General features: G+C 34.6%; 1 protein-coding gene across 2 annotated transcripts in view; it reads left to right on the top strand.

Annotated features, from left to right (window-relative positions):
* IBTK (inhibitor of Bruton agammaglobulinemia tyrosine kinase) overlaps nucleotides 1-23,621 on the top strand; it is a 92,026-nt gene that overhangs the window by 29,711 nt on the left and 38,694 nt on the right. For both annotated transcript variants that reach the window (XM_011964764.1, XM_011964766.1), the window contains exons 10-22: nucleotides 789-966; nucleotides 2,677-2,851; nucleotides 4,413-5,015; nucleotides 6,270-6,356; nucleotides 7,492-7,574; nucleotides 7,666-7,703; nucleotides 8,166-8,262; nucleotides 14,069-14,170; nucleotides 16,365-16,482; nucleotides 17,521-17,581; nucleotides 18,296-18,417; nucleotides 18,754-18,866; nucleotides 22,552-22,700. In XM_011964764.1, coding sequence (XP_011820154.1) covers nucleotides 789-966; nucleotides 2,677-2,851; nucleotides 4,413-5,015; nucleotides 6,270-6,356; nucleotides 7,492-7,574; nucleotides 7,666-7,703; nucleotides 8,166-8,262; nucleotides 14,069-14,170; nucleotides 16,365-16,482; nucleotides 17,521-17,581; nucleotides 18,296-18,417; nucleotides 18,754-18,866; nucleotides 22,552-22,700 — 1,926 coding nt within the window. The remainder of the gene's footprint in view (nucleotides 1-788; nucleotides 967-2,676; nucleotides 2,852-4,412; nucleotides 5,016-6,269; nucleotides 6,357-7,491; nucleotides 7,575-7,665; nucleotides 7,704-8,165; nucleotides 8,263-14,068; nucleotides 14,171-16,364; nucleotides 16,483-17,520; nucleotides 17,582-18,295; nucleotides 18,418-18,753; nucleotides 18,867-22,551; nucleotides 22,701-23,621) is intronic.

Genomic DNA, 23,621 nt, shown 5'->3' with positions numbered 1-23,621 from the left:
GCATCAGTGTCAATCAGTATAGTCTTTTTGTGTGAATAACTTTTTAGTGACCTTGTCAGATAACCATTTTGTGTTCTAGTTTTCTTAACTTGATTATGAGGGAATTGAACTTTTAAAAATTAGCACTTCTAATTTTTCAAATGAAGTTGTGCTTGGAGTACCAGTATATGAAACAGATAAAACAATTGCTACTGTGGATTGGGAAGCCTGATACCCCATCTCTCATCATTCTCCATCCCTTAGCAAGTTCCCTGGAGCTACTTTTCAGGGACTCTGAGGTTTGCAGAACCATTTACAACCATTGAATTCTGTAATGATTTTTCTAAGATTTTGTTTTAGTTATATAATTGAGTTATGCATACATTTACTTTTTTCTTGAGAGTAAAGTTTGGATTTTCATAGGGGGATCATTCTTCTTGTAAAGTGATAGTACTACAGGAAGCCTGACTTGTAAGTTGTAGCTTTAAGATTTTGTTTTTCTTTAGCATTATAGCAGATCAGTTTGCCCCAAACAAGTAATACTGGAAATTGCTACTTCTTAAGAGGAGTGCCTTTGAAATAATTTCTAATGCTTCAGGCTTGCTTAATATACTTTTCTGAAAGATATTTCTTTAAAATCATCTTGATTTTTATTATAGTATTTGTCTTTTCTGTGGAAGAATGAACATTGAAACATACTAATGAGAGCTTTTATTTTAACAGCATTGTCTCTTGGTATCTTGATTTAAGGTTTTGGTTGGTCAAATGCTACTTGCTTTATATTTCAATATGATTTGGTTTTGTTTTAGGTGTTTTGCTGGAGATCAGTCAGCAGTTCTATGAAGCAGTGTCGATGGGCCTATCCACGTCAGGTCTTCATTTCTGATATTGCTTTAAATAAAAATGAAATTCTGTTTGTTACGCAAGATGGAGAAGGATTTAGAGGGAGATGGTTTGAAGAAAAAAGAAAGAGTTCTGAAAAGAAAGGTCAGTTCATATATGTGAACGATACGTAAAAGTACCTTTCAATTATCCTTTAATTTGACAAGTATTAGGTTCAACTGACAAGTATTATTAGGTTTTACCTTTATGTATTTATCTTTGTGATTAGTTTTTTTAATGCCTGTTTCCAATTATAGTGTAAGGTTAGTGATGGCAAGGGCCATGAATATTCTTCTATATCCTTAGCCTTTGGCATATTTCCTGGCACATTGTAGTCACTCATTAAATCACCTGTTGTATGAATAACTCAGTTATCGTGTGCCAAAACCAAATCAAGAATGTTTATAATTACTCAGAAAATTATAAATGTGTTCTTCAAAATCATAAAGCCACAGAGAAATGACTTTCGTAAAGTTTAATGATTTAGTTGTATTTCTTTTATTTCTTTATAGATTATTCAAGTCTGTAAACATTTAATATATATTTACTATGTGCCAGATATAGGGGAAAATTTTAAAGATGCAAAAATATATAAAATGGGCCTCTATTCTGAGGCACTCATAGGCTTGTAGGGGCAATAGACATGTATATAAATACTTGCAGTTCACTGAGACTAATGTTAATATCCACATAGTAAGTTTCTTGAGAGCATAGAAATTGGAATGACTGAGTGTCAGAGGAAGATTAGTAAAGCCCCATATGACTAAAATGAATTAATTTGTGAGAGTAACTAGAACATAGGTTCAACGTATGGAAGTCTTTAGAAGTGTGTCAGACATATTTAGTGATCTGAAACTGAATTCATGATCTCATGCTCCAACTTCTGCTTCTCAGTGTTTTCTATTTCAGTAAATTATTATCTTTGACACTCAGATTTCCCTTACGCTAGAATTAATCAGTCATCAAGTTTTGTTCTCTTTCTCAAATGTTTCTTATATCTTTCCACTTTTTTACAGATTCATTGCTACAACCTAGTCTATATCATCTTTTAATTCTTTTCCTGGATTTACAGTAATTCCTTAAATGGCCTCTTTATATCTATTCTTTGTTTACCTTAAACATTCTTCACACTACAGCCAGAATCATTTCATTCATGTAAATTTCATATCTTTGTGGAAGCACTGTATCCTTTGCCTTCATAACCTTGATTTTACTTGCAATGATATAATAATTTGTGTAATGTCTATCTTCCCTGCTAGATTGTGTACTCTATGAGAGCAGGAACATGTCTGTCTTCTTCACTACTATATCACCAGACTGATGATACCACAGTAGCCCTGTTTGGTCACTCACATATTTTCTGAATACATGCAAGAAAGGGGGAAGAGAAAGGCAGGAAGCAAATAAACAAGCAGATTATGAAGACACTAGATTTATATATTTTTAATCCAAGTTGGAGAATTTTTTTCCCTTTGGGCAACAGGAAGTTTAAGTTGAAGAATTTTAAAAGCTAGTATGACACTAGATTTGCTTTTTAGAAGGGTAACTTCGGTTGCAGTATGGAGGATGTGTTTGTTGAAAGAGATGGAATCATGGATATTTTAGAATCGATCCACCAAAAATGTCCTATATAATACAACCAATATATTCAGTGCAAAATGTGTTGAAGAGAGGATGTAGTTCTTCAAAAACACTGAATATATATGAAAAAGATTTCCATAGTTTTCTAACTGCTTTTCTATTCCATTTACTTCTCAATCATTTTAGTGGTTTCAGTAAAGCCTTGATTAATGGTAGTTTTTTTTTTTTTAACAGAGATTTTATCAAACCTTCACAATTCCTCATCAGATGTGTCTTATGTCTCTGATATAAATAGTGTGTATGAAAGAATTCGACTTGAGAAACTTACCTTTGCACATAGAGCTGTTAGTGTCAGCACAGATCCAAGTGGATGCAACTTTGCAATCCTGCAATCAGATCCTAAAACAAGGTATACTTGTATATATTAAATTTCACTTTTTAGAAGGAACAATCACTGAATTTTCTTGCTTTCAGTAGCTCCTGGTGCAAATTTAATTGAAGAGCTGTTGCCAAGACCTATAGAGACCTTAGACATAATCATGTTTGCAGGGTAATCCAGAGGTAGAATTTGTTATCCTCAGAGTGATGAATATTTCCTTTAGTTTGTAAACTGACATTTATTGAAAATATTGAAAATATCTATACATGCACTCGCAAAGTTTATTTTTTTAGTTTTTTTAAGACGGAGTCTTGCTCTGTTGCCCAGGCTAGAGTGCAGTGGCACAATCTTGGCTCACTCTAACCTCTACCTCTCAGATTGAAGCGATTCTCCTGCCTCAGTCTCCCAAGTAGTTGGGATTACAGTTGCCTGCCACAAAACCCAACTTAATTTTTGTATTTTTAATAGAGATGGGGTTTCGCCATGTTGGCCAGGCTGGTCTTGACCACCTGACCTCAGGTGATCTGCCAGCCTCGGCCTCCCAAAGTGCTAGGATTACAGGTATGAGCCACCGCACCCTGCCTGACTTGTCTTTCATACTTTATGATCCGTACCCTAGGTTCTCAGATTCTGAAAAATGTATTATAAATATTTCTTAGGCAGTTTGCAAAAATTTCTGACCCTTGAATATGATGAGAATTGGCAAAAGAAGTGTTGTGGCGCCGTCTGTAAATCCCAGTGCAAATCTCCTAAGTCACATTAACAGAGAGGTATCAGGTTAAGATAAACATCAAGGGTACTGTTGAAGAGGGAGGAAATTCTGCAAGTAGGGTGATCATCCATCCTGGTTTGCCCAGGCCTGCCCCAGTTTTAGCGTTGAAAGTCTCATCTCCTGAGAAACTTGTCAATCCAAAGCAAACCACAGGAGGGTTGGTCTTCCTACTGAGAAGGGTGAAATGTTGGTTGGGACAGTGTAATTGCATTCCCATAGTACTGTAAGAACCAGGGATATGGACAACTTAGTTCTTATCATTTTTTTTTTTTTTTTTTTTTTTTTTTTTTGAGACGGAGTCTTGCTCTGTAGCCCAGGCTGGAGTGCAGTGGCCGGATCTCAGCTCACTGCAAGCTCCGCCTCCCTGGTCCACGCCATTCTCCTGCCTCAGCCTCCCAAGTAGCTGGGACTACAGGCGCCCGCCACCACGCCCAGCTAGTTTTTTTTGGTATTTTTTAGTAGAGACGGGGTCTCACCGTGTTAGCCAGGATGGTCTCAATCTCCTGACCTCGTGATCCACCCGTCTCGGCCTCCCAAAGTGCTGGGATTACAGGCTTGAGCCACCGCGCCCGGCCAAGTTCTTATCATTTTAATTTGAGAGAAGAATAGAATATAAATATAAAAAGGAATAGAAAACAAATTAAAGGATGATACAGTATCTAGAGCTTTGTGCAATATTCCTGTATTTTAGGAAATGCCAAATTTAAAATTTTCTAAATACTGTTTAAAAAATTGCATTTTAAAGGGAAATTGGCTAGGTATGGAAAAGGATTTCCTTCATTTTTTTTGAAGCATAATTTGTTTTTATCTTGTTTCTAGCCTTTATGAAATTCCAGCTGTGTCCTCATCATCCTTTTTTGAAGAGTTTGGCAAACTGTTGAGGGAAACAGATGAAATGGACAGCATTCATGATGTGACATTTCAAGTTGGCAATAGACTCTTCCCTGCACACAAATATATTTTGGCAGTGCGTTCTGATTTTTTTCAGAAATTGTTTCTTTCAGATGGCAGTACTTCAGAATTTACAGATATTTACCGGAAAGATGAAGATTCTGCAGGGTGCCATCTCTTTGTGGTAGAGAAGGTTCATCCTGACATGTTTGAATACCTTTTACAATTTATATACACAGATACTTGTGACTTTTTAACTCATGGCTTCAAACCAAGAATACACTTAAACAAAAACCCAGAAGAATATCAGGGAACTCTGAATTCTCATTTGAATGAAGTGAATTTCCATGAAGATGATACCCAGAAGTCTGCATTTGAAGTTTACAAAAGTAATCAAGCTCAAACAGTTAGTGAAAGGCAGAAGAGCAAACCTAAATCTTGTAAAAAAGGACAAAATATTAGGGGAGATGATCCTGTAAGAATGTTGCAAACTGTTGCAAAGAAATTTGGCTTCAGTAATTTGAGTAGTAGGTATGATTTCTCCTTTATATCTGTTCCTGTACGTCATTCAGTCCTCCTTTAAAAAATTTCCCACCCTTTTTTCCTTGCTTTTCTTTTCTTTCCCCTCCCGCAGTCACCTCTCACTTGTTCCATCCCCTTCTCTTCTCTTTTCTCTCCTCTTCCTCTCTCTCCCTTTCTTCCTACCCCTCCGTTTTGGGGGGAAGTACATGGATGTGTCTTTCCTACATTTGCTGGCAGAGCTATCTCTGGGACTTCTTGGATTACATTAATGGATGGGAAAGCTGTTGTTGGGTTTGAACTCTGGTTTGGTTGGATTACATTAATGTATGGGAAAGCTGTTGGTGGGTTTGAACTCTGGTTTGTGTATGTAACAGGGATCTGGAGTGGCAGGCAGTGTGGTATGCTGGAAAGGTCTTTCATGTTAGACATACATGTCTCTTAGCTTTATTATTCCTGGCTGGGACGATTTTCTTTCTTTTACCTCAGTTTCTCAATATAAGAAATGGGAAAGATAATATTTATCTCATATTGTTGGTATGGTTTTATCATATTTAAATTGCCTAATACCATAGTATCATATTATGAATCAGATTATTTGAAATTCTCTCTCTTTTTAAGGTATTTATGTTGCTTGTGGCAGTTAAACCTTAGTTGTAGGGTGGGAACAGAGGAGGGGGGTGTATCGTGTTTTCTGTTTAGAAGTAATGAAGGGGCTGGGCGCGGTGGCTCACACCTGTAATCCCAGCACTTTGGGAGGCTGAGGTGGGCAGATCACCTGAGGTCAGGAGTTTGACACCAGCCTGGCCGGCATGGCAAAACCCCGTCTCTACAAAAAATTACAAAAATTAGCCCCGCATGGTGGTAAATGCCTGTTGTCCCACTTACTGGGGAAGCTGAGGGAGGAGATTTACGTGAACCTGGGAGGTGGTGGTTGCAGTGAGCTGAGATCATGCCACTGCACTCCAGCCTGGGCAACAGAGTGAGACCATCTCAAAAAAAAAAAAAAAAAAAAGAAAAACTTTGTGCTATGGCTTTGATTGTTTTTTGTCAGTAATGTCAGTAATATTTAATCTATTTTGAATTCTAACTAAAATAGAAGAAAAAGTATGATACTTCTTTATCTCAGAGTAGGGGTTTGTTGAGATACTTTAGGATATAGTATTATATTTAGGTGTAAGCTAATTTGTTGGATTTTTTGTTGTACGTTTATTTTTGTAAGGGAATTATATATATCAATTGTTAATTTTTATCTCTCCCTGATAGGTTAGATGGAGTCAGATTTGAAAATGAAAAAATTAATGTCATTGCCAAGAAAACTGGTAGTAAACTGAAGCTAAGTCAGAAAAAAGGGTAAGTAAGGAAAGGAAGATTAACATTTCATCTCTAGATTTTGGCATTTAAGTGTGGAAATAGATCTCTGCTTACCCACATATGAAGCAAAATTTATAGGTAGATACCCTCTTACCTTTTCTAGTATTCTGCATTTTTGGAAATGTTGGGGAGCTGTTGAAGTAAATTGATAAAATACTAACTGCTGAAGACATCAAAGGAGTTTTTTCTTTCTGATGACTTTCTAATAGAGAGAGGAACTTTTAATTTTTATTTTTTCTTGCCTGAATTTTGTGCCTTGTTATAGTTAGGAAATGTTGTGAGCCCTCAAACCAAATTAATTATATCTCTTCATCATTATGATTATTTCCTTTAGTATAAAAAATGTTTAATAATAAATATACTATTCTAAATATATTGTTAAAAAGTTTTATTTTTAGGGCCTGGCGTGGTGGCTCACGCCTGTAATCTCAGCCCTTTGAGAGGGCCGAGGCGGGTGGATCACCTGAGGTCAAGAGTTTGAGACCAGCCTGATTAACATGGTGAAACCCTCTCTCTACTAAGAAAATACAAAAATTAGCCAGGCATAGTGGCGAGTGCCTGTGATCCCGGCTACTCAGGAGGCTGAGGCAGGAAAGTCGCTTGGACTTGGGAGGCGGAGGTTGCAGTGAGCCAAGATTGCGCCATCGCACTCCAGCCTGGGTGACAGAACAAGACTCCGTCTCAAAGAAAAAAAAGTTTTGCTTTTAGCTATTCATACTTTCTGTGTAAGTGGAAAGATTTTGGAGAAGGATAAACTGTGGAGTTGTTTCAACTGTAGTTGGCCCAGATTAGCTACTACAAATAAGTGAATTACAGAGACTTAAATATGATATCACTTAGTATTATTAACAGTTTGTCTGAAATTAGAAAAAAAGGAAAATCAGAAAAATACTTTTTGAATATTTGTATTTGACTCCCTTTTCAAATACTGTCTTTAAGGCCCTTACCTTCCCTAAGGTGGAAGAAGAGGAAGTATTTTATTGTATGTATTCCTGCAAGTTATTTATTCTCTGCCACCTTTAAGTGAAAATTGAAAGTTAAGCCAAATCCTATAATCTTTTTCATTAAATATGTAAAGAAATTGCACTTGCTTCAATTAAACATTTTCTTCCAGTTCATTTCTGTGTGACGTGACCATGAAATCAGTGGATGGAAAGGAATTTCCTTGTCATAAATGTGTTCTTTGTGCTAGACTTGGTAGGTGTACTTTTTAAAGCTGCTAATTTATTTGCTCTATTATTGTTTCACTATTCTTATTGCATTGAACTTTTTTTTTTTTTTCTTTTAGAATATTTTCATAGTATGCTGAGTAGCTCATGGATTGAGGTAAGATTTAAGTAAAAAACGCCTACGTTGGTAACTATGTTTCTTTATATTTTGTGGAAATTATGTAGTAAAGAAATTCAAAATCAGAACTCGATATTTTAGTTCAGTTCTTCATTTATATTAAACTTTATTTATGCTTGAGGCTGCTGGAAAATAGCAACTCTTAGAATTTAAAATTATTGCCAAGAAGCTACTTAAATAAAAATTTCCCTGTTATTATTTAGAAATGTACTAGGAACACCACTGTGTTTCTTGTTTTCTGAATTTTTTGTTCCTTTTTCATGTTGTGTTTTAAAATTAAATTTAATATTATTTTAGCCATGTGTTTTGTAAATTTTATGTTCTTTTGCATTTGATGTGATTTCCTGTTCAGAGTGTTTTGTACCAATAACCCAAATTAGAATGTAATATTTTATTGTTTACAATGAATTATTTTACTTTATTTTGTCTTATTTTATTTAGGCTTCCAGTTGTGCAGCTCTGGAAATGCCAATACATTCTGATATATTAAAAGTTATTTTGGACTACCTCTATACTGATGAAGCTGTGGTGATAAAAGGTATTAATAAGAGTTAGGACATTGTAGATACTTCAGATATAATGGAATAATGGTAAAATCAACATGAATCTTAATTTCTAATGAACAAAAGCCATCAATAAAGGCTTAATTTGTTTTTTTTTTTTAAATATTTAATTTATTTTTTATTATTTGTGGAGACCAGGGTCTTACTATGTTGCCCAGGCTGGTCTCAAACTCGTAGGCTCAAGGGATTATTCCACCTCAGTCTTCCAAAGTGCTAGGATTATAGCATGAGCCACTATGCCAGGCCAATAAAGGCTTAATTTAGAATAAGCAATAGGAATGATTGCTAATAGTAGAGGAGCAGAAAAAGAAGGTTTTCAATACCCGTGTGAAAATGAACTCTTTGAGAATTAGTGCTCACTTCGGCAGCAAGTATACTAAAACTGGAATGATACAGAGATTACATGGCCCCTGTACAAGGATGACATGCAAATTTGTGAAGCGTTTCATTAAAAAAAAAAAAAAAAGGAATTGTATGTAATGGTTGAAATTAGATTTAGCAGTTCAATTTCCAACTACTTCTATGATGGAGGTGAATGAATTGACAACAGGGATAGTTTTGACAAATACTTGCATAAGTTCTTTCTTACTTGTTTTTCCCCTTTGTGGTTACACATCTTGAAAGAAACAGATTAAAAATTGTACCAAAATTTATGAAGAGAGGTGATTTATATACTTTGTTAGGCGAAACACTAACTTTTAGTTACAAAGTATGTTTAGTCATTGGAGTGGTACCGGATGTTCTGTCATATTCCATTAGTTTTTTTAACCCCAGCTGTATATTGGGGATTATAAAAAAGTGAATAGACCTTTTTCTGTATTCAAGAAACTCAATTTAGTGGAGAAGACAAACGTATAGAAAACAAATATAATCCAACAGAGTAATTCTCTAAAAAGCTGGTGCATTTTTAAGAAGCTAGCCTCTGAGTCTGCCTAGGAAATCTGGGTAGTCTTGTAAAGGAGATAGAGTTTAAGCGAGGACAAGATTTCTGAAGATTTGTATACTTAAGAGTAAGATAACTGAGACATGGTATGTTTTTCTCTACTTCTTTCATTTCTTTTTAAGAATCGAGAAATTATTTGCATGATAAAACTTATACTTTTAAAGCATACAATAAGTAGTTTTTAGTATGTTTACAAATTTGTGCAACTATCATCACTGTATAATTCTAGAACATTTTCATCACCCCAGAAAGATACCTTGTACCCATTAGCAGACACTTTCCACTCTGTCTTATCCCCAGTCCCTAGAAAACCCCTGTTATGTTTTCTGTCTCTATGGATTTGCCTATTCTGGACATTTCATATAAATATAATCAAACAACATGTGGCCTTTTGTATGTAACTCATTTTACTTAAGTACGATGTTTTAAAATTTTTTCCGTGTTGTAGCAGGTACCAACACTTCATTCTTTTTTATTGCCAAGTAATATTTATTATGTGGATATAACACATTTATTCTTCAGTTGATGGATGTTGGGGTTGTTTTTACCTCTTGTCTATTAGGAATCATGCTGCTGTGAACACTCATGCCTGTTTTTGTGTGGGCCTATGTTTTCATTTCTCTTGGGCATATACCTAGAAGCGGAAATGCTGGGTCACATGTTTAATTTTTTAGGAACTGCCAAACTGCACAGTGGCTAGCTGTACCATTTAACTTTACCACTGACAGTGTGAGGGTTCCAGTTTCTCCACATCCTTGCCAACACTTACTAATATCAACTTTTTTTATTATAGCCATCCTAATGGGTGTGAAGCTATACAACATTGTGGTTTTGATTTGTATTTCACTAATGACTCATGATGTTGAACATCTTTTCATATGCTTTTTGGTCATTTGCATGTCTTCTTTGGATACATACTCACGTCCTTTGAACACTTTTTTTTCTCAATTATTTGTTTTTTTAAGATGCTGCAAGAGTTCTTTGTATAGTCTGGATATTAGTCCCTTATGGGATATATGATTTGCGAATGTTTTCTCTCCTCTGACTTGTTTTCATTTCCTTGATAAAGTGTCCTTTAAAACACAAAAACTTTTATTTTGATTTTATTTTTGAGACAGGGTCTTATTCCGTTGGCCAAGCTGGAGTGCAGTGGCATGGTCATGGCTCACTGCAGCATTGGCCTCCTGAGCTTAAGTGATCCTTCCCACCTCAGCGTCCCAAGTAACTGGGACTACAGCTGTGCACCACCATGCCTGGTTAATTTATAAACAGTTTTTGTAGAGACAGAGCCTCCCTATATTGCCCAGGCTGGTCTGGAACTCCTGGCTCAAGTGATCCTCCTGCCTCAGCCTCCCAAAGTGCTGGGATTACAGGCATTTGATGATATCCAAATTATCTATGTTGACTTGTTACTCATGTTTTTGGTGTCATATCTAGGAATTCATTGTCAAATCCAAGGTCATGATGATTACCCTATATGTTTTCTCCTAAGAGTTTTATAGTTCTGTCTCTCACATGTAGGTCTTTGGTCCATTTTGAGTTAATTTCTCCCCCTAGTCTTATTAAGGTGTAATTAACAAGTAAAAATTATGTATAGTCACTGTGTATAACATGATGCTTTGAGATATATATAAAATATCTATGTTTATATATAGAGAGATAATTACCACAATCAAGCTAATTAGCATATCCATCACCTCACATAGTTACCTTTTTTTTTTTTTGTGGTGAAAGTACTTGAGATCTAGTCTTTCAGCAAATCTCAAGTATGCAGTACATTAGTATCAGTGTAGTCACCATGCTGTATATAAGGTCTAGATCCTATTCATTCATCTTATAACTGTAATTTTGTACTCTTTGACCAGTATCTCACCATTACCCTAATCCCCTGTCCTCTAGTAACCACCATTCTTATTAAGTTAATTTTTGCATTTGTTGTGAGGTATGGGTCCAAGTTTATTCTTTTACATCTGTATGTCCTATTTTTTCAGTACCATTTGTTGAAAATATGTTTGTTTTCCCATTGAATTGTTTTAGCACCTTTGTCAAAAATCAGCTGACAATAAATTTAAAGTTTTTTTTCTGTGCTCTTCAATTCTATTTCAGTGAACTCTGTTTATGCCAATATAGCACTCTCTTGATTACCATTGTTGTAAGTTGTGAAATTGGGAAATGTATGTTTTCTTACTATGTTCTGCTATTTCAAGATTGTATTGGCTATTTTGGGTTTCTTGAATTTTCATGTGAATTTTAGGATTAGTTTGCCAATTTCTGCAACAAAGGCAGCTGGGATTTTAATACGAATCACATTCAATTTGTAGATCAGCTTGGGGATTATTGCCATTTTAATATTTAAGTCTTATAATCCATTAACACTGGCTGTCTTTCCATTTATTTGTCTATTTATTTAAGTCTCTTATTTCTTTTAATAATTTATGTAGTTTTCAGTGTACAAACCTTGCTCTTTCTTAGTTAAAAATTATTAAGAATTTTTAATGCTATTTTAAATGGAACTTTTTTAAATTTTATTTTTGGATTGTCCTTTGCTGGTGTTTAGAATTACAATTGATTTTTGTATATTGATCTTATATCCTGCAACCTTGCTGAACTTGTTCACTAATTCTCGTAGTTTTTTTAGTGGATTCCTTAGGATTTTCTATATGCAATATCATGTCATCTGCAAATGGAGATGGTTTTATGTATGCCTTTCCAATTTGGGTGTGCTTTATTTCTTTTTCTTGCTTAATTGCCCTGATTAGATGAATCTCTAGTACTCTGTTGAATAGAAGTGGCAACAGTGGTCATCCTTGTCTTGTTTCTAATCTTAGGAAAAAGCATTCAGCCTTTTTACTTGTGAGTTTTTTGTTGTTGCCATTTATCAGGTTGAAGAAGATTATTTCTATTCCTGGTTTATTGAGTGTTTTTATCATGAAAGGATGTGGGATTTTTGTCAAATGTTTTTCTGTTTCTTAAGATGGTCATGTGTTTATTATGCTTTATTTTTGTGTATTATATTGATTGATTTTTCATATGTTGAATCATCCTTTCATTTTGGATTTATTCTGCTAGGTCATATTATATAATTCCTTTTTATATGTTACTGGATTTAGTTTTGTAGCATTTTTTGAGGATTTTCACATCTTTAATTGTAAGGGATATTGGTTTAGTTTTCCTGTGATGTCCCTGTCTGTTTTTAGTATCAGCATAATATTGGCCTCCTTGTCTAAGTTGGAAAGTGTTCTTCATCTTCTACTTTTTGAAGAGTTTGTGGAGAATTGTATTAATTTATCTTGTAATAATGCATCAATTATATTATTCATCTTTAAATATTCAGTCAGATTAACCAATTAAGCCATCTAGTCTTGGAGTCTTCTTTGTAGAAGTTTTTTGATCACTAATTCTGTATCTTTACTTTACTTACTGCTAATTGTTTGCCCCCAGATAAAAGGCTGTTGTCACTGGGCAAGCTTTGAGTCAGGTCAAATAAAGATAAGCATTCTAGTGGGATTTTCTGGAAACTAGCAGACAGGTCAAATAAGGATACTATTGCTCTACAACTGTTCTGTCTTCTTCTGTGGCTACTAGGCTGTCAATGTGATTCACTATGATTATGGAACTGTTGGTTTTCAGTACTGCTGTGGAGGAGGGGAGAGGAAGATCTGAATAGGAAAGGCTGCACTGTCCCAGATCCCACTGTTCTTAACAAGATTCAATTGCTTTTCTTAAGTAAACACTTCCTAGATTATTATAAGCTTTTGGCTGATTTCAGAATTCTGACAAAGTTGATTATGACAATTTTCCACAGTTGTCTTACTGTTTTTTTTTTTTTTTTAGAGGAGAGAATTAGAAGTTCTTAGTCTGTCATTCCTAGTGACTTCATCTTTGCCTCGTATTTTAAAGCTCTTTTCTATTTCAGATCTTTTTCTTCTTAATCTTTTTTTCCCTTTCTTCTCTTTCTCTGTTGTTATTTTTTTCTTTCAATTTATGTTATTTTGGCAGTGGCTCAGGGGTAAAAAACCATTAGTAGTACTTAGGGCCAAGAAAGTTGTTTTATTTTTTATTATTTTTTATTTTTTTGAGATGGTGTCTCACTGTGTTGCCCAGTCTGGAGTGCAGTGGTGTGATCTCGGCTCATTGCAACCTCTGCCTCCCATATTCAAGCAATTCTCATGCCTCAGCCTCCCTAGTAACTGGGACTACAGGCATGTGCCACCACACCTAGCTAATATTTGTATTGTTAGTAGAGATGTGTTCACCGTGTTGGCCAGACTGGTCTCAAACTCCTGGTCTTAAGTGGTACATCTGCCTCCACCTCCCGTAGTGCTGAGTTTACAGGCATGAGCCACTGCACCTGGCCCAACAAAGTTGTTTTAAATTAAGGAACTCCTATAGTTACAAAAAAGCACTCTTAGATGACAAATTTTATTTTAAATAAGAAAGCATAAGAGCATTATTTCCCCACCCTATATATATTAAGTATGATGCTGAGATTTGAGTTTTCCCTCTTTGTATTAGTTTGAGAAGTGTTTTTCTAACAACATGGGAGATTATAAACAAGTCAGGCATTCTAGTAGCCTTCTAGACTGAAATGATCAACTTAAGTTGGCCATTTTGTGGTCCTAGTGTGAGACCAAGACATTTTGGTGTAATTTTGTCAGCTTTCTACCTAAAAGGTAGAAATATATTTTGATGTATTTACTTTTTATTATAGTTGCCCTTTCAACATTTAGAAAATAATCTTAAATTTCTTTTCTAGTGTCCTCATTACTTCAAATTTTTTTTTTCTAGATATAATGTATGCAAAGAAAGAGTGATGTGTGTTTTCTTCTTCTTTTTAGAATCTCAAAATGTAGATTTTATTTGTAGTGTTCTTGTGGTGGCTGATCAACTTCTCATAACCCGGTTGAAAGAGATTTGTGAAGTAGCATTAACTGAAAAACGTGAGTAATTTTGAATTTGAGTATTAGTATGTTTTCAGGTTCATCAAGGATTACTTTACTTTATTGACTTTATGATTCCATGTATGGTAAAATAGACCATTTTTTTGGTACCATGAAAACCTGCCAAAATATGTAAATTACTACATGCCATCATTTGTAAGTGAACTTTTATTGTAGAAATATGTGAAAGTATATACGACTTAGAATTGAAATGTAATATTTTTATTGAAATGTCATAAAACCTTGAAGAATAAACATGGTGTCAAGTTTATTTGCTAATTTCCAGGGTGAGAGTTTGAAAGTGAAATTTTCGTACTCTTGCCCTGATCTTGTCTTTAGGTGTTTTTAGCTACCCATTTTCTACTATTTGCAATGATTTTTAAAATTTAACTTTCCCATTATATATCTGAACAAAGCACATCTCTTTTTTTCTTGAACTCTTCTTTCTTACTGTCTTCATTATTTTAGTTAATTTCATGGCTGTCCTCCTGGACACTCTGCTTTGAAATCCAAAATTAGTTTTTCTTTGTTATTTTGGTCCTGACACTCAAATTCATTCAGCTGTCAAAACTTACTCCTCTTAACTGTGTTGGTCACATTTCGCCTACCTTTGGGTTCTTACTGTCACTATGCAGTTGAGGTCACTGTTATCTGTTCCTTCTGTGTAGTGTCACAGTAGTGTTTTAAATGCTCTTTCTCCTGTCTACTTCTGTTTCTTTAAGGAGGTAGTTACGTCTTCCCCTGTTTACATATTTATAATTGCTTACTCTAGAGTAAAGGTTAACTTTCCTTAGCTTCCACATGACAGCCTTTCTGGCTTTCTAATCTTCTATCTGTTCTGCTTCATTGCTACTTCAGGAAGTGTAAAGGGAATTCCTGTCAATTTTTTTCTAGTTCATTCTTGCTAGGAGTTTGTCTTGGCTTTGGCATTTTAGTTCTCACTTTTCTTGAGCTCTATGGACTGTCTACTCCTTGGTTATTAAATAGAGAGCAACAGCCCTGATCTTTTAAGCAACAAAAGAAAAATATTTTAAAATAAAGGACACAGCATACAACAGGTATAAGACGTACATATAAGTGATATTTTACACTTGTACAGTTTTTCTTCCTCAATGTTCTTTCATGGCTCTGGCTGCACAGTTGCCTTTATTAATTCCTTGATGTTCCTAGAACCTGGGAAAAGAAGGCTACCACTTCTTTGGTCTCTGACTATTAGGAATATGTGGATACTTGTTCCCAAGTGAACAACTCTAAAGAAGTTTTTATATGATCTGACTTTATCATTCCTTCCATTTCTGTGTTCATCATTAGTTGAAAATGTAGGTTAGTCAGGAGTGAGACAGAGACCATTATTGACTGCAGCAGTTGCAACTTTTGATAGAATTACAGGGGAGAAAGAAAAAGAAACGCAAGAAGCCAGATGTAGAAAACAGCTGTGTTCCCCTATTGGCTGGTACTGATAGAGTAATTAAGAAAAATAGTGGAGGGAACAGGAAGCTGGAAGTTACCTGTTACATAGGTAGAATATTCTGGGAGAGTCTCTAGGAAAATGTGTACTTTATATATAATATTACTAGGATTGTAACTAAATCCAGAATCTTTTGCACAGTATATCAGATTTTTCACTGGCATGAAAAATATTATGGTATGATTGTGATGTACATATTTTCAAAATATGTATATATTTATATACTTCATATATATATAAATATACCCACATAAATTCTGATAGATAACTCAATGTTAATATATTTTGTAGAATTATTTCATCAGTTTTTCTTAGTTTTATATCTTTTTTAGTTTTATGGAAGAGGGAATAACTGCTATGTAAATGAAAAGGAAAGTTGTTCATTAATGAAAGCTTTTTAATAATATTCAGAAAATGTTAGGTAGAAGATTGTCAGTTCTTATGTGTTTGCTTTTGGGTGGCACTATGCCCCTTCTGTATTTTGTTTTGCTTAGAATATTCTTGTGTGTGAGCTTATTTTTCCTCATAGCCAATCTTTTGAAATTATTTTGGCATATTGGGATGGAAGAGTTACATATTTGCCCCAGAATTGACTTATTTTTGGCAAGAATTTTTTTTTCTTTATTCCAGATGTTCAAATCTTAGAGCTTTAGACATACATGTATTTTATTTTGCTGTGGTAATGTGCCTTTTATCTAATTTTGCAAATCTTGTCTTTCTTTGTAGTTACCCTGAAGAATGCTGCTATGCTACTGGAATTTGCAGCAATGTATAATGCAAAACAGTTGAAACTGTCTTGTTTGCAGTTTATAGGATTGAATATGGCAGCTTTACTTGAAGCAAGGTAAGTAAGGTACATATATTGTATGATTGTTGCAAAAGGAGATATTTATATATAATAGCAGATATTATTAGTGATTTAAATGTGAACAATGATGTTTACCTGGATGGAAAGAATTTGATAAATGCTGATGATTTAGAAGTTATGTGCATTTTAGAATTAGAGAGCTCTTGAAAACTTTTGAAAGTTTTTAACAGTGATCTTTTTAAAATGAAATAAATTTATACTTTTTAAAAAATATAAGGTCAGAGTATTTTACTTGCTATAAAATCATTGACGAGAACAGGAGAATACAGAAATTTGAGATTAGAGTTCCTGGTGTCGGTTTTTATTTTAAAGCTTCATTGTGTAGTTTGTTTTTATATTTTACTTTAATAGTAATGACTGTTAACTGTATGCTAGACAGTGTTCTAAAAGCATTACATAGATTCATTTAAGTTGATTTTTACGAAAACCTTCTCAAGTAGAGAAGATTCTTTGTACATTAATTTATAATAGTTGCTTGAGGCCGCGTGTGGTGGCTTATGCTTGTAATCCCAGCACTTTGGGAGGCTGAGGCAGGTGGATCACCTGAGGTCAGGAGTTCAAGACTGGCCTGGCCAAGATGGTGAAAACCCTATCTCTAATAAAAATACAAACATTAGCCAGGTGTGGTGGTGTGTGCCTGGTAGTCTTAGCCACTTGGGAGGCTGAGGCAGGAGAATCACTTGAACTCAGGAGGCAGCAGTTGCAGTGAGCTGAGACTGCACCACTGCACTCCAGCCTGGATGACAGAGTGAGACTGTCCCCCCGCCCCCCCAAAAAAAAAAGTTGCTTGAGTTTTATTCAAGATATTTGTGTAATATGTTTGCTTTGCTGTTTATTTGAAATACATAATATATAACCACATCTATTTCCAAGTTTGTAGCAACTGCTATATATAATGCTTAAAAAACAACTTTGTTACTTATCTGGCAATATGAAATATCTACATATGTGAACATCTTGACGATTATCAAGTAACTTGAATCTTAAGATAGAATTTTGTATCCTTTATTTTAGGTCTCTTGATGTTTTAAGTGATGGTGTTTTGAAGGATCTTTCTGAGTTTTACCGGAAAATGGTAAGGTTTATGTTTTAATTTTTTTGTGGCTATAATATTACCAGCTTAAGCAGTATATTAGGTTAGACTTATCAATGGAATAGTTTCCTAATGACTTCAAGTACATTAAGATCTTTTAAAACTGAGGATATAGGATTCCTTTACAGATCTCACAGATAAGTATGATAATCAAAATTCAAGATATTTAATAATAAAGTTAATATTTATTAATTCATTTATAAATGAAAGTTACTGAAAGCTTCAGAGTGAGTCTTCTGTTATTTACCAAAGGTCAGGACAGTACAAAAAGATGAATTCATATGATCCTTAAGAAATGGATTACTCTATGTTTAATAATAAAGTGGAGCTTTTTCTAAAGTTTCTTTTTTTGACAGGTTTATGAAATAAAGTTTTTATTGAATTGAATCAAAATTCAACCCACTCTTGTAAATTTCGGAAGTTATTGAGCATTTAAGGCTGTTCTAGTCAATGTCACCAAATATGAAAGATAGAATATCTTACCTAATTTAAAAAACATCCTTAGGCTGGGTGTGGTGGCTTATGCCTGTAATCCCAGCATTTTGGAAGGCCAAGACGGGAGGTTCGCTTGGGACCAGGTGTTCCAAACCAGTCTGGCCAACATGACAAGAGCCCTGTCTGCACAAAAAGGAAAAACAAAAACAAAAACAACTTCACAGATTTTGTATTTGAAAAGTGATATCTTCAATTCTGCAGATTCCAGCAATGGATAGAAGAGTCATTACACCATATCAAGATGGACCAGATATTAGCTATTTGGAAGTAGAAGATGGAGATATCTTCTTGAAAGAAGAAATAAATATGGAACAAAATCATTCGTAAGCTCTGTTTCCTTGTTTTTTTTTTTTTTTCTTTTCCTCCTCCTTTCTTTTCTCTACTGTGTCCCTTCACTCTCATCTCGGGCATGTGATGCTTTTGTGTTGGTATTGGAAGACGAAATTGAGAAATTCTGACATAAGAAATACATATTTATGTTCATTCTTAACTTTGGTATAATACAAAATAAATACATAATTAATATCTGTAGGTCTAACAAATTTAAAATATAAATATTTTAATAAGTAGCCTTCAGGTTAAACATGTTGGGTTAAATAAGTGCATTTATCTTAGTTACATCCCTAAACTCTGCTGAAAGTATGTTTGCTTTTTCCTAGGGAATCTATGTTCAAGAAGGCAAAAACTAAAGCTAAAAAGAAGCCACGTAAACGTTCAGATAGTTCTGGAGGTTATAACCTTTCAGATATTATTCAGAGTCCATCATCTACAGGTTCGTGGAAAGTGAGCATGTATTTCCAGTTCTAATCTTCTGTGTCTCTATTCATATATGTCATCTGCTGGGGCTACTGAAATAAACAGTCCTTATGGAGGTACCAAAAGTGATAGTTTATCATAAGTACTCCAGTTGAAGTTTGCTCTGGGAGCACAAAAAGAGGTACCCAAACCAATCTGAGATCAGGGAAGTCCTCTTAGAGGAAAGCAGTGCTGAGCTGGGTCTTGAAGAATGAAGTTATCTAAGAAAAGGAGGCAGATAGATATATTAAGCAAAGGGGGCAATGTGTTCCCAAGCTTAGTAGTGAGAGAAAGAGTTGCACATTTCTTGTGTATATAGTTCAGTATAGGAGATATGTTGGATAGGATCAGATTTTGGAGACTTATATGCCAAACTAAGAAATTTGTGTTTTAGTCTAAAGGCTATGGGTGGCCGTTGATGATTTAAAACAGGATGTGGCTGGATGAGATTTGTTTTTAGAAAGACCACTCTTTCCAGTGGCATAGGGGTTTAGAGGTTGGCAAAACATGACAGAGATAACTATTATCATGTTGATTCAATTTAAATATGTCAGTACTCCAAGTAAGATGCCATTTGTATGCATAAGGAGGTTATAATCTGGTAGTAGAATATAAAATATATTTAGGCATTATGTGAGCCTGTTTGAAAGTAAAGGTCAGGTTATGTAGTTTTTCTAAAATATTTTTCCCCAGTTTTTTATTTTGAGAATATTTAACTTACTGAAAAGATGAGAGAAAAATACCACGAACACCTATGTACATTTTATTCAGATTTATTGTTAACTTCCCATCACATTTGCATTTTCTTGCAGACTCTTTGTCGCTTACTGTCTGCTCTTTCCTCCATATGTTACACACACACACACACACACACACAGACAATACAGAGACTTAAAAAAAATTATTCCACTTGGAATAAGTTGTAGGCATGATCCTTTTCCCGTAAATACTTGAATATGAATCTTTTAAGATGGGAATACTCTTATACACAACCACGATACCATTATCATACCTAAGACAATTGACATTAATTAGTGTTAACTAGTATTACACTCCATATCCACATTTTCCTAATTGTTGACAAATGTTTTTATAGTCTTTTTTTTTTTTTTTAACATTAACAACAAAAAAAATAGTATTCTATCAAGGTTCATATTGTCTTTGCTTATTAGTATCTCTTTAGTCTCTTTAGTATAGTACCCCTGTACTTTTTTGTTTTTTGTTTTCTGTTTTCCAAAAGGTCAGTCCAGTTGTGTTATAGATTGTCTCACATTCCAGATTCATCTGATCTAGATTAAACTATATACACTTTAGTAGTTTCTTTAGATAAAACATGAAGTGTGACTATAAAATTATGAGACTACAGTATGGCTTTCAGAAATGGTAGGTTACTCTTGTCTATAGCACTAAGACATAACCTAGTATAGTTTCTACCAACAGTACTTCATAGTCAATCAGTTGTATACAAACAACTTTGAAAAACAGAAGAGTACATTGTTTTGTGTTCCTTTGGGAAAAAAAGCTGTTAGGCAGGGCAAAGAAGAAGGATTTTTTTTTATGCTTACTGAGATGCTTCAAATTAAGTGCTTGATATGTTCACTAAAGCTCAAAAGAATGTCAAGAATAGTTTTAGGTAACATAACTATATAAAAAGGATAGTTAATATGCCTAAAATTTATTTATGAAGCACTGAAAATAGGAATCAGGAGACCTAGTAAATGGGAAAGCTGTATCTTAGGACTTTTCTAAATTAAAAATTCTGTGATTTTGTGTTCTCTGTGTTTTATGAATTACCATTAGTGTTTAGAAGGAGGCAGGGGTGGATTGATGGAAGGATGAATAATGGATAGACAGTCTTGAAAGTAATGATTTGCCAGTCACCTAAATGACTTAGGGAAAAGCAGATATTTGCTTTGTTTTAAATAATGTTATTGTTACCATTTGTGTTAGAATCTTAGAATTTCAGAGCTAGAAGTGACATTAGTAATGAAATAATTTATGTCCCTTACTTTAAACCTAAGGAAACAAGCTCAAAAAACATAAGTGATTTGAAGTAGTGACCAAAAGAAATAAAATTTGTTCTCTTGGTTCCAGGTCCATATTTTCCTGGTGTACTGTTCTTTCTGTGGCCAAGATATCTGTAGTCAAAGATAACTAAAAGGTCAAATTTAATTGGAGGCCAAAAAAAACCTGTTAAGGAAGAAAATTTGAGTATGATGCCAATTTCATCAAAGACAGTTGCGTAATAGCTTAATGTTTGTGTCGATCTTAAAGTTAGACAAACGACATTTGGCGAAACTGTTTTTGACCAGAAGTAATTGTTGGCCACATTAATTGTCCTCTTTTTTCTGGATTTATTTCTAACTGACTTTTGAAAGTGTTCTAATATTAGATGTATTCTCTTAGTTGAAAATTTGCCAGCCTCAAAAATATTCAAAAAGAGGCAAGACGTGATGCCTCCCGCCTGTAATCCCAGCACTTTGGGAGGCCAAGGCAGGCGGACCACAAAGTCAGGAGTTCCAGACCAGCCTGGCCAATATGGTGAAACCCCATCTCTAGTAAAAATACAAAAAAAATTAGCCGGGTGTGATGGTGCGTGCCTGTAATCCTAGCTACTTGGGAGGCTGAGGCAGGAGAATCACTTAAACCTGGAGGCAGAGATTGCAGTGAGCTGAGATCACGCCACTGCACTCCAGCCTGAGCAATAGAGTGACACTCCGTCTCAAAAAAAAAAAAAAAAAAAAAAATTCAAAAGATTATGTGGAAAAAAATGTTTAAATGTTCTTTCCAAATTGCAGTGATAACAATGAAAGGGACATTTAGCTTGTGAAGGTGATTTACTTTAAAGAGAACAATGTATAAGAGACAGTAGGTTTTAAATCAATTATACAACTTTTAGTTACAACTGAGATAACATCTTTATTTTATAGCTTATTTTGGTGCTTCATTTAGATTCTAATAAATTTGAAATGTGCGGAAATGAACATGTGAATCTAAGCAAAAGTTTGAACCTGGATACCAGGTGTGGCATGAGGCCAGGCATTTAGCTTGCCTAAGAGAAGAAATGATACATACATTTCATAACAACCCTCTTGCTTCAAGCGAGCTGAATCGCCAGAGATTTCAGGGAAGAACACACTTCAAACAGGCCACAGTCGTCTTCTGTGGGAGCCTCTGCTATTGGGTCAGTCAGCTGGCTAAGTGAGAGGCAAAAAGGCCACAGGTTTCCTCCCAGATAGAATGAAGCTACCCTCCTCGCTTGGGTGCAGAGACCACTGTACCAAGAGACAGATGAGAAAAGGAAAAGAGGTCTGGACTTTAATTATTTTCCCTTTCTCCTTTGTCTCTTAGGCGGACAAAAATATTTTCAATCACTTTTTAAAGCAGATCCAAAGAACTATCTTCCTCAGGTTCATTACACAGTTGGTGTGTGATTGTAATGAATAAAACTATTGTTTTATAATCTCTTCCATTTCAGTTTTTCACTTAAACTGATTTCTTTCTCCAGTTAACTTAAATTATTAAGATTTTTATACCATAAATATAATTTGAATGTTATTAAGTCTGGATAAATGAAAGTTTTTAGCTGTCTGATTCACTGAATGTAATGCATATATGTTTAATGCATATGTGTTTAATTTTTTTTTAATTTCATGTTTTAGGATTATTAAAGTCTGGTGAGACCAATTCTGTGGAATCTCTTCCAGAACTATTGACATCAGACTCTGAAGGAAGCTATGCAGGAGTGGGTAGTCCTAGAGATTTACAGTCCCCTGATTTCACCACAGGATTTCATTCAGATAAGATTGAGGTTTGTTTTTTGAAGCACTGACTCCTTACCTTCAGATTTTAGGTTTATAGATAGTTTATCTTTAGTATTTCCTTATTTTTGCCCTAATTTTAAAACAGTCTCCAGGTTGGTATATAAGAATCACACAATATAGTGTTAGTTTTCTTAAATTTGCATAACATTTCTAGTTTTAGAGATTTTAATGGCAGTTTTAAGCCCTTTATGATGTTATTTCTAATCTTTTTGCAACTAAAATATAATGTTGATGTAAAATATAATACTGTACAGACATACTGAAAAAATATATTCATAGCTAAATTATTGAAATTTGTCTTGTGAAATGTCAGTTAACATCAGTTAAAAATTGTCAAGGCAAATGATTTCAAAAATAAGCCTGCTTTCAAATTTTGCAGTCTCTTTCCTCCAAGGTATTAACTGGAGCAAAACAATTTGGAAATGATTGAGTTCTTCTCCTAATCTAGCACATTAAGCTGCAGGATTCCTAGCGTGATCAACTCTGGGGAGGACAGTTCTTAGACACTCCTTAAAATTTGATTCCGTAGTTGTTAACCTATTAGAGAAAAATGTGTAACTGAATAGAGATAGAGTCACTTTTCCCTAACCCCTACGCATCCACAAAACATATCAGAATTCCTAGGAATTCATGAGACAACAGAAGTTAACCCTTTCTTCTTAGAGTCTTTTAGGCCTCAAGGATTGATTTAATTTTTTTTTTTTTAGGGGGGGACAGGGTCTCTCACTCTGGTTGCCCAGGCTGTAGTGCAGTGGTATAGTATCAGCTCACTGCGGCTTTGATTTCCTGGGCTTAGGTGATTCTTCCATCTAAGCCTCCAGAGTAGCTAGGATTATAGGTGCGCACCATCACGTCCAGCTATTTTTTTTATATTTTTGGTAGAGATGGAGTTTTGCCATGTTGCTCAG

The sequence above is a fragment of the Mandrillus leucophaeus genome, unplaced genomic scaffold, assembly GCF_000951045.1.
Source record: "Mandrillus leucophaeus isolate KB7577 unplaced genomic scaffold, Mleu.le_1.0 Scaffold704, whole genome shotgun sequence".
In the NCBI taxonomy this organism is placed as follows: Eukaryota; Metazoa; Chordata; class Mammalia; order Primates; family Cercopithecidae; genus Mandrillus; species Mandrillus leucophaeus.
The sequence above is the reverse complement of the archived record's forward strand: the minus strand, read 5'-3'. Positions and strand labels throughout refer to the sequence as shown.